The sequence below is a fragment of the Manis javanica genome, chromosome 8 (assembly GCF_040802235.1).
Source record: "Manis javanica isolate MJ-LG chromosome 8, MJ_LKY, whole genome shotgun sequence".
Classification (NCBI taxonomy): Eukaryota; Metazoa; Chordata; class Mammalia; order Pholidota; family Manidae; genus Manis; species Manis javanica.
The window spans coordinates 44,576,889-44,588,773 of record NC_133163.1 but is presented as its reverse complement, the minus strand read 5'-3'; the positions used below and the strand labels follow the sequence as shown (position 1 = coordinate 44,588,773).

General features: G+C 35.3%; 1 protein-coding gene across 1 annotated transcript in view; it reads right to left on the bottom strand.

Moving 5' to 3' along the window:
• Window positions 1–371: 371 nt before the first annotated feature.
• The window catches only part of DLGAP5 (DLG associated protein 5), a 33,080-nt gene continuing 21,566 nt past the window's right edge, over window positions 372–11,885 (bottom strand). Inside the window, exons 14-19 of the mRNA XM_073211212.1 lie at window positions 10,329–10,548; window positions 7,901–8,093; window positions 6,090–6,150; window positions 5,220–5,460; window positions 2,674–2,723; window positions 372–749 (exon numbers count right to left, since the gene is read on the bottom strand). Coding sequence (XP_073067313.1) covers window positions 609–749; window positions 2,674–2,723; window positions 5,220–5,460; window positions 6,090–6,150; window positions 7,901–8,093; window positions 10,329–10,548 — 906 coding nt within the window. The 3' untranslated portion in view covers window positions 372–608. The remainder of the gene's footprint in view (window positions 750–2,673; window positions 2,724–5,219; window positions 5,461–6,089; window positions 6,151–7,900; window positions 8,094–10,328; window positions 10,549–11,885) is intronic.

Below are 11,885 nucleotides of genomic sequence, written 5' to 3'. Positions count from 1 at the left end.
ATATTAAATAACTGATAAAATTATTTTCAAGGGAAGAATACATTTCCTTCAAAGGCCATCAGTCATATCAAGGGGGAAATGAAAAGGTGAAGATTTAAGGGGTACCTCTAATAATTTAACTATTTAAAAGTACAGCATATAAACTGACTTCAGAACCCAGGCAGCTCATCTAAAGAAACTCGCTATACCTTAGAAATGTGATATACAACACTCTTCAATGTCAACACATTTAAGAGTTCAAACTATGAAAAAGTATAAAAGAATACAAATATTTCTGTCAAAGTTTAATGTTATATTTTGATTAAACTGAAGATTATTCATAAGCTGAGTAAATATACTTAGCTTTAAGCTTATACATTTTAAACAAGAGAGGCAAGGCACACCACATTTTTTATTCTGCATGGTTAAAGTACAAAATATCCCCACTTCCCTTGATAAACAGTATCATATCTAAAACACACTTTGATGAACACTGAATATTAAAACATGCACCACACAAGTGGACTGGGTAAAGTGAACACAAATACATATTCCTCAGCTTTTCAATATTGTAAGGATGTTATCACAGCATTAATAATATGAAGGAACATGTTTGAGTACTTTTAAATTCAAAGTTCTTCTGGTTGTGCTCCAGTGAGGGGCCGTAAAGGTGAAAACGTAATCAGATTACCACCTAAGGAAATGTGTCTGGCATATTCTTGATGTCTTCTTTCCACCCGAGTGAACGTATTACTGAAGTTTAGGCTTGGCTATAGAATAAATTCAGAGAAATCACTGAAGTCTCACCAATTCAGTCTTCAACATTACAAGTTAATAGTGGATTAATTAATAACAAAGAATATTTCGTACATAACAACTAAATTATTAATAACATAATGATTATGCTACCTTCCAGTGGCTCTAGTTTTAAATATACATATTTTTTTAAGTAAAAAGATATATTAGGAATATATGCCATAAATGGTGATAAGTAATATATAAATGGACTTCAGCAGCATATGCAAGATGAATAAAACTAAGGCTCTACCTTAAGCTACTTATGCATATTTCACAAATCCTAATCCACATAACTGTACTTAATAGGCCTTTTACTAGTATGATACTACTGGGACTCTTCTTTATTCTCCCTCAAGTCCTACTTAAGGTTCAAATGATGCTACAGAGCAAGTAATAATTTGGATCTAAAATAGATTAAGTGGACTTATTTTTTTAAAAAATCAAAATATCTAAATTCTAATATTTATGGAAGTACAGAAGACTTCACAGGGAGACTAAATTATAAGGTACTAAGACTTATCAACCAGATATTGTATTAGGTAGCTGTGAAGAACTTTTAAACAGTACTAATATATCAAAACCAGAATATTATGATTAATTTCCAGATTTACTTAAGATACCATATATTATCAAAACCAATCATTCAGAGTTGAGATCTAGAAATTGGAAGAAATCAGGTTTACATAAATTGGCCTTAAAGGCCCTGACCCTCTAGGTTTCAGCCTATGATTAAAGAACAGAGCACGGGTCACAGTAACACACTTCAGTCTACTGAAACAGGGCAGCTCAGAAACCTGAATGCAAAGAAGGCATTTTTGAAAGATAATGAAAGCCAACGTATGAAGAAGTCCTTGAGGAATTGCGGCTTGAGGAAGCCAAACAGTTGCCAGGCTTCATGAGGTTAATAAATACTGTTGTTGTTTGATCCTACATTTCCCTTAATGGATTTCTTATATTCTGAGATCAAAGATTATCAAACCCAAGCCATTCCCTGACCCATTTTAGCAGCTGGCCCTAGAAAATTACAAGGTGAGGCTGTAAGCCAGAGTTGTTGGCCCTGGCTACACATTAGAATCACTGATGAAGGTCCTACTCTAGATCACTGAAACAAAAATATCTGGGATATGGCTGAAAACCAATGTTGTAAGTACCTAGGAGACAAGAGAGCATGATTTCTCTCATGCCACAGTGCCAACATGCATGAATATGAATCAGGCAGCTCTGATTAAAGAGAAATTTATAGTTAATAAGGCAAATAGATTTTAGAAATATATGTAATATATTTAATCATACTCTTAATAAGAGATTAAATGTGTGCAGGGTCTGCATTGTGCACCCGTGCCTGTATGTAAATGAACATGGGAGAGACGAGAGCTTATACAGCTAGGCTTCACAGAAGGGCTAATGCTTGAACTAGATTTAGAGACAAGAGGTTACCAAAAATAAAGGCCAAGGAGCTTCCACATAAAATAGCAGGACATATATATAGTAATCTAAAATAATTAGAATAAAATAACCAATGATGAAGGTAGGGTAGATATTATCTCCCCAACTATGCTTCAACATAGTTGCCTCAACTATGCTTCAACAGAAACCTTGCCTCATCTTTTTGCATCACTGAGAAAAACCTAACGTAATCCAAGCTACAAATTAAATTGTTTGTCATAACATATTTAATACATAAATCAAATAGGGAAATAAAATGCTAGAACATATTTTATATAAACATGAAAGTTTTCCCCATTTTGAGAAAAATAATGAATAAGTTTCAGAGTAAAAAAGCAGTGAAAAGATGTAAATTTACACTTTGCACACAAATTGAAAAGTGAGTAATAATCATTTTATAAAATAAATCTAAAATATGAAGGAACTTTCCAAATTAAGTTGGAAACTTACTGAATCAAGAAGATGGCATTCAGTTGTGAGACTTTTATTATCAAATGGTACTGAAAAACAAAAAGCAGTAATTTTTAACTTTTTGAAGAATATTCTTGCAATCAAAGGTTGTTAGAAATGGACAAAGCCTTGAAAGGAAAAGTTTCAAGTATCAAATGCTAACACAAAAATATAGGTCATCGTACACTATAACATTTTTTAAAATGTAAATTTCTTAGTAAAATTCTCATCCTCAATTTCAATATAAGAAGAGTTTTCTGAGCCACAGTAATCAAGACAATTTGGTACTGGCACAAGAACAGATCCATAGACCAGGGAAACAGAATAGAGAGACCAGATATTAACCCAAGCATATATGGTCAATTAATATATGATAAAGGAGCCATGGATATACAATAGGGAAATGACAGCCTCTCCAACAGCTGGTGTTGGCAAAACTGGACAGCTACATGTAAGAGAATGAAACTGGATTACTGTCTAACTCCATACACAAAAGTAAATTTGAAATGGATCAAAGACCTGAATGTGAGTCATGAAAACATAAAACTCTTAGAAGAAAATATAGGCAAAACTCTCTTGAATATAAACATGAACAACTTCATGAAAATATCTCCACAGGCAAGGGAAACAAAAGGCAAAATGAACAAGTGGAACTATATCAAACTAAAAAGCTTCTGTACAATAAAGGACACCATTAGTAGAATAAAAAGATATCCTACAGTATGGGAGAATATATTCATAAATCACATATCCAATAAAGGGTTGACATCCAAAATATATAAAGAACTCATGAACCTCAACAAACAAAAAACAAATAACCCAATTAAAAAATGGGCAGAGGATATGAACAGACACTTCTCCAAAGAAGAAATTCAGATGGCCAACAGGCACATGAAAAGATGCTCCACATGCTAATCATCAGAGAAATGCAAATTAAAACCACAATGAGATATCACCTCACTCCAGTTAGGATGGCCACCATCCAAGGCAACAACAAATGTTGGCGAGGTTGTGGAGAAAGGGGAACCCCTCTACACTGCTAGTAGGAATGTAAAGTAGTTCAATGTTTTGTGGAAAGCAGATGGAGCTTCCTCAAAAAACTCAAAGTAGAAATACCATTTGACTCAGGATTTCCACTCCTAGGAATTTACCCTAAGAATGCAGAAGTCCAGTTTGAAAAAGACATATGCACCCCTATGTTTATCACAGCACTATTTACCTTTGCCAAGAAACGGAAGCAACCTAAGTGTCCATCAGTAGATGAATGGATAAAGAAGATGTGGTACATATACACAATGGAATATTATTCAGCCATAAGAAGAAAACAAATCCTACCATTTACAACAACATGGATGGAGCTAGAGGGTATTATGCTCAGTGAAATAAGCCAGGCAGAGAAAGACAAGTACCAAATGATTTCACTCATATGTGGAGTATAAGAACAAAGTCAGAACTGAAGGAACAAAACAGCAGCAGACTCATAGAACCCAAGAATGGACTAACAGTTACCAAAGGGAAAGGGACTGGGGACGATGGGTGGGAAGGGAGGGAGAAGGGGACTAAGGGGTATTATGATTAGCACACATAATGTGGTGGTGGTGGGCACAGGGAAGGCAGTATAGCACAGAGAAGACAAGTAGTGATTCTATAGCATCTTACTACGCTGATGGACAGTGACTGTAATGGGGTATGTGGTGGGGACTTGATAATGGGGGGAAATCTAGTTACCACAGTGTTGCTCATGTAACTTTGTATTAATGATACCTTAAAAAAAAAAAAAAAGAGTCTTCTACAAACAAATCTCATGCTCATGATATTAAAGGAACCCATTGAGCTTCTGGGTGAGTAAATGTGTAGAGATTTGCAGAGAACAAGGAAGCTCTGCACCCTTTCCCGATACTTTGCCTTATGCGTCTCTTTCATCTGGCCATTCTGAGTTACATCCTTTTATAATAAAACCAGCATCTGCTACTTTTTTTTTTAAAAAGAGAAGGTACCCAAAAAATGATAGATGAAGAACATTGCTGGAATGTCTGGCCAAGGCTATAACGTTTATTTTGCCCTAGGACCCAGTTACAACAGCACCATAGGGTAGCAGATGAAAATAGTAGTTGAAATTATCACTTGTTGTAACGGAAATACAAGGACCATTTCCTATTGCAGAAAAGTAAGTAGGAATAGGAAAGAAAAATAGGGCATTTTGAAGAAAGGTATGAGGATATGTTAAAGAGGAGGAGAACTAAAGAAATTTCCGGGAATTTTTCTAATTCTGAGTCTTCATAGACAATGAAGGATCCAAATAATTAGGTCTAACTTAAAATGCTACTTATATCCAACATGGATTAATAATAGGTCTGATTCAAAAGGTTTAGGGTGTAGAGTAGAGTATTAGGACACAAATGAATTCTCACAATTTACTGTGAGTGTCCATTTTTTAAACCTTCATTCTTAGACACTGGTACCCAGAATTATTTCTGATAATCTATAATTAGTCCAAGTTCATTTATTTAACAAAGCCTCATTTTAAAGTATTAAAAAGATCTCACCTGACTGAGAAATTATAGTTTCTTCTTCCTGTGAGATATTTTGTGATGGTATATTTTTTTCAGGACTTTTCATCAGAATATCCTGTGCTGTAAATGAAGAATTTAATTCCATTCCTTCCACAACATCTGAAATTTCTTCCTTTTTGTTAGCAGTAATATCCTCTGCCACTTCAGCAGCAAGTAGATGCAAACTCATTTTACTGGGTAAACAACCAATCTCAAAGTTTATCTTACATGCATTCTAGAAGTAAAAATGTTTATTACATTTAATTACCCAAAATTGAAACAAATTGAAGTCTTATTGCTATTAAAAACAAGAAAAACTGAAAGATGACATCTGAACACAGGCTAAAGAACACTGTAAATTTTACTCTCTTGCTTCTTGAACAATCATTCAGATAATATTGTAGCAATAGTATGATTGAAGTAGTTTCTCAGCAAGTATCTATACTCCAGTTCAGAGACTGGCGAACATTCTTTACGAAGGGCCAGAGAGTAAATATTTTAGGTTTGTGAGCTACACAGTAAATACAAATATTTTAGGCGTGGTGAGTCATAGAGTCTCTGCCACAAGTACTCAACTAATCTACTGTTTATTGCAAAAGCAGCCAGATATAATATATAAATAAATGAGTGTGGCTGTATTACAATAATACTTTATTTTAAAAAATAATCTTGATGTGAGTTGAAGAATACAAAATGGCATATTGGTCTCAAGCAAGCCAAAGGCCTTTGAAATAGGAATTATCATTTTATGTGACTGACTGAAATTTCCAGTGGAAATTCTGGAGGTGGTTTATGGAGTTACTGTATATAACGTCATAAACAGATAATACATTGGGCTACATACTACACTGGAATAGGACTTACATGATTTACTTCGATTACATCTTGTGATAAAGAACACTGAGCATCTTCTACTATGGTGTTCCTGAAAAAAAAAAAAGTAGCAATGTAGTCAGATAATTAAACATGTTGTTACTTTTTGAATCTATCCTTTATGCATCAAAGATGGAGCCTAGCCCAAGGTCAGACCTGATTTAAATAGATTAGTTTTGGACTATAGTTACTGAAGAAGGGCCTTACAAACTAAATGCATTCTTCCCACAAAGCTCAGAAGCCTGGTACCATGCTGTCAGTCTGCTAGTAATCTTTTGAACCTCAGCCAAATCAAAGATACATACTATGGAAAGATTAGGATAAAGCTGACTTCTGGTGGGTTAAGCAACAACTCAATTATTTACATGTTAGTTACAGCATAAATTCTAATCTTGAAGTTCTTAACTTATATTTTATTTAAAATATGTCTCAATGTCTTGCAAGTCATTAAAAAAAAATCCTATTTTCCTAGTTTTCAGCTTCATTTTGCCTTCATTGCACAAAGTTGTTTATAAGATTTTCTTTCAGGACTGTTATTGGGAATTAAGTAAAAAAATTTTAAAGAATTCTTGTGATATCACTTAAATACAATTATGGATCTTCTTAGCATGAGATTATAAATAAACTGCATGATATACAAAGTAACTTGCATTTAAAAAATGACAATATATTGGTATTTTATAATCCACATATTTCTAAAACTTCTTAAACATTTTAGTCCCCACAAATGCTAAATACACTTTGGCTTATACTAAAACTTAGAAAATCTAAAAGTTGTTTCATGAAATATTTAAGAACAAAAACTTTCATTTGTTTCCCCTATTTCATTTCATAGGGTGTTCTTTCTTTCTTTCTTTTTGACAGCCTTCATTCGTTGCAATGGCTGAACATTCAGTGCTGACCCATCTGCAGAATAACAATAAATCCAGTAGTCTTCTCTTGGCTCCGGACTGTAATCTTCTGTCTTACTTACTTTAAAGTATCTTTTCTCCTATCAGATGTCTGTACATTTATGTCCCATGTGCAAGGACTACCAGGGTAATTTTGGTGCATTTGTGCAGAGGCAGTACTGTGTAGCAGAGGCAATGCAGGCAGCATCTAGTTTCACCAATTATAAACTGAATTTGGGTAAGTTAACAAACTTTTCAAGTTTTCCCACCTGAAAAATGGGGGCCTAGTACCTCACAGGGTTGTTCTGAGGATTAAACGAGGTAATACATATTAAGAACCTAGAACTGTTGCTGGCCCATAATAATTATTCAGCGCAAATTAGCTCCCCCATTTCTATTCTGTCATCTGCCCAGGCAGCAGTCTCAATGTACTTTCTTTCCATCAAGGCCAGCACAAAAGTGCCACCTCTCAATGACCCTGTGAGGAGGGTGGCATTTGCACTGCTGTTTTGCAGATGATGAAATGGAAGCTCAGTGAATTAATTAAGCTTGTCCCAAAGTTTCCTGGCTAGTATGTCATACAGAGGGTTTTGGGCTCAGACCTGTCAAGGACCAAAGCTGCAGTCTGTTTAGCACCAAAGGACACTGTGTTGCTTCTTTCTTCTTAGTTTTGCAGAATTAATTTCCTTTGCCCACCTGCATATGACCATTTACCATTATGAAATCTTAAGCACTATTTTCCTCTTTTATAAAATAGAAGAATTTTGTAAACATGTACATATATATGTTACAGGGTTATTGTGAAATTTAATTAAGATATATCTCTTGCATATTTTATCAGGTTAACAAGCTGAAATGGTATTTAATGTTAGCATCTGTTAAACTTTTAATAATAACATATGAAAGAAATACCTCCTTCCAGGAATATTTGAAAGCAAAGTCTTCTTATCAACCTGTTCACTTTCAGTACCCTGAGGATCAGAATTCTGTGGTGACACAGTTTGTCTTAAAGGGCCCATCTCAGCCCTGCTCTCAGACACAGCTTTGCTGACAGACTTAGGTGTTCTAAATGTTTGAGAAAGATGTTCAGAAGAGACAGAGAGTCCTAGAAGGTGAAAGAAATCATCTCAGTACTAAAAAGTTCTTTCATTTACTTTTCATTATAACTAGGAAGACAGAGCAAGTTCTTTCTATTCCCACACCAACTTGTCTTTCTCCAGTAAAATGATGTTTGTTAAAGTAGAATGCCCAGGATTTTCAGTTAAAGATAGTATTGAACACATACATTAGACTCTGCTTCCTCTTGACATCCTACTACCATTAGCAGTAAAGGAGATACTCTTTAAAGGCAGAATGCCATGAGGACAACGCATCCTTTTCTTTAATTCAGTGGTTGAAATATAATTTTCAAAGACAAAGGGACCTAAAGAAGTGACAAATAAAACTAGAAAATTTTGGAAGCTGTAATGTAGATGTGTGAGGCGGAATATTACTTAGTAGATCCAAGAAAACAAATCCTAATCCACAAGTCAGAAAAGATGAGAATCAACCCAATTTATACCACAGCACCCCTGAAAGAACTGGTAGCCTCAAGTATCCCTGGAAGCACAGACGACAATAGAGACAAAAACAGGAACATTGGTTCCAAGTCAGTTTAAACAATAATTAGAGCCCAGACTCCCTTATTCTGCACAGCCAGGCAACTGTCAATATCCCCCTCCCCATCACCATATTCAGAAAACTAGAAGCTTATTTATTGAAAAAGGTGTAACAGAGGGTTCTCTGGTTTGGGAGATAATCAGGTAAGGCTAAGAGATGGAAAAAAAGGGATTAAGTGAGCTTTTAGAAAATATCTACACCTTGTTTAGAGAGAGGGTTGTAATCAACTTAAGACCCCAAGACTCCTTTAAGAATTTAAAGAGGTTACCTCTAGGGAATGACAATGGGATGAGGGGGGCTTCGTGGGGGATTTCTGTTTTATAGCAATCCCCATATAAACTATGGGCTCTAGAACTTGATTTTTAGGACATCAATTTTGGCCATAAGCCTTAATCTCCCTAGGCATAAATGCCAAGTTTGGTACGTGAAAGAATAGACAGTGATAAGCTCATAGTCATGCAAACCACTAGGACCCTTGCAAAGTAAGTAGCAAGGAGCCACATTACTAGCAGTGAGGCAATTCCTGGGTATCCAGGCAGTACAACTGCCTGGAGCAAAGGAAATAAACCCAAACTACAGCAGGAGTGATACCTAAATTGACAGGGAGGTCATGATAAACTTAAAGTGATAAATTTAAATTTTAATGTAAATATTAGATAGCAGCTCATTTATTTTCAGAAAACTTCCTAGCAGACACAGTTAAATAATAAGGAAAAAACATCCCTTCAGCTGATTAGTACTTGAAGAGGACTCAGCCCCCTTTCTCCTTAAAAAATAATCATCTAGCACTTAAAGCACTGACAGAAGCATCTGCCAAGATTTAAGAAACAGAGTACCTCAACTATGGCCTCTCATTATAGGCTTATAAATAATTGCAATCTAATGAAACTTCAATCTATTAATGATGGTCTATGAAAAATAGCTAAGGAAAAATACAACCAGAGCTAGAAAGTCATAAGGATGATTTCCTTAATAATATGGTAATATCTTGGTATGGTATCAGGGTAACTCCACTTACCATAATGAGCATTTAGTACTGTATATAATTATCGAATCACTATGTTGTACATCTGAAACCAATGTAATATTATATATCAACTAACTTCATACAAATTAAAAAAAAAAACAATGGTTGCCTGAAGTATTAAAAGCTGGTTTTACTATAATATTTTAAAATTAGGCAATTAGTTAATTTCCTGTGCTTCAAAAAGATCTGAGCAAAAATTTTTATACAAATGAAAATTAAGCCAACTCCCCCCACTTCCATAAGCTTCATTTTAAAACATAGCCAGAGATGTGTGGTAGTTTGATGTCTGTTTGCTTTGCACCTTATATTCGAAACTAACTTCTAACTAACCTGAAGAAAATCACCTAACTTCTCATGTTCCCTTACCTTTTGGGATATCTTGGGACCTACATCACAGGGCTATGGGGTTAAGTGGTAATAACAAAGAGCGAAATCACTTAGAAAATATAAAAGCAATCTTAGAAGATAATGTAACGGTAGGTAATTTAATCATCCAAACAATGTGATCTGAATGTGTTTGTGAGCACTTAGCTCTATTTTTCAGAAATCACAGAGAACATATACCCTTTCATGTGAACACTATTTTCCATTTCTCCTACATGCTCCCATACAACCCAATTATTTCTCTTAAGTAGCTGTAGCAGAGAAACTAACCTGAGAATGATTTAACAGGACTTTCAACCCTGAAAAATCCAGCATCAAACACTATTTTATCAACTTCCTTTGGCATTACAGAGGCTGCTGCCTCGGCATGTTCTCCCTGCTTAATTCTTTCTCTCATTGCGCTTTTTATGGCAGCTAGACGATTTCTAGCTGCAATCCTTCCATCATCGTCCTGTTTGGGTTTACTTGCTATACCTGAGACAACTTTTTTCTGCAAAGAGAAATTATGACATTTATTAAAGTCACTCATTACCATCTTACAAGAGAAAGAAAGCCTACATAAAATATTTAACACATTCATCATATACTTATCAAGTTCCTAGTACGTGTTAAAAATGCTGGTGGTCAAACAGTAAAAGACAAAGTTCCTGCCCTCAAGGAGTGCACAGCTCAATGGAAGAGCTAGATAAAGGCACTAAGAAGAATCTCAGAGATAAATTCAGAGGGCTGTAAGAGAACACAGAACACTTCAATCCATCTTTATGGGCATTACGAAAAGCCTACAGGAAGTGCCACTTACGCTGAAATCAGTTAGGCTAAAAGGTAGGGTGAGCAAAGGGCTCAACAGAGTGAACAGGATACTTGCAAAGCCAAAAATGAATGAAAACATGGAGGAGTTGGAGAGAGGTGAACAACAGCTACATTATAAAATCCCTTGCATGTAACCATTTTAAGGAGCCACATTTATACAGAGGGTAAAGCAATAGACCTTACTGATGATTTTTTTAAACCAGGACATTTAACATTATCAATTTGTGTTTTGGAAAGGTCACTCTGGCTATAGCCTGGAAAATGGATTGGAGGGTTACAAGCCAGTTAGAAAGGCAACTACTGCAGTGATACTGGGAAAAGATGATAGTAGTTAGGTCAAGTAGAAAAAAATGGAAAAAAGCTTTCAGATTCAAAAGATATTTAAAAGGTAGAATTTAGAGGACTCAGGTGATCTTTTGGATATGTGTGGGTGGAGATAGTGAAACAGAAAAGACAGAACAGGTTTTCTATTGTGGACACCTGGTGGGATGACAATACCGTTCTCTGAGACAGGGAAACATCAATGTGTGTGGAGATGATTTTAGTTTGGGATTGATTTTAAGGTATACTGAGTCAGGATGTACAGAACTAGAGGTTAGCAGTTTAATTGTGGTTTGAAATACAGACTTGGGAATCACTGGGTGGTTAAGATTGCACAGGAAGTATAGGGAAGGAGAGAAAAGAGCTGAGGTAGGAATTTAAGTATGACAAATATTTAAGAGATAAATGGAAAAACAGAAACTTGTCAGTATGACTGAAGAATGGGAACAGAGGTAGGAGGAAAATCAGTACAACAATTTCAAGAAAGAGGGTGTAGATAGTATTTAATACTGCAGAGGGATTAGATTTTATAACAAAGGGTAATAACTTCAGTACCTAGCGGGTCAATAACCTTGGTGATAAATGTTCTAGAGGCACAAAGGGAGTGAAATTGAATTGCAGTGAGTTGGGGAGTTAAGTGAGAACTGAAATAGTGAAGACAAAGTATAGGCAACCTTCTCGGGAAGCTTGACTGTG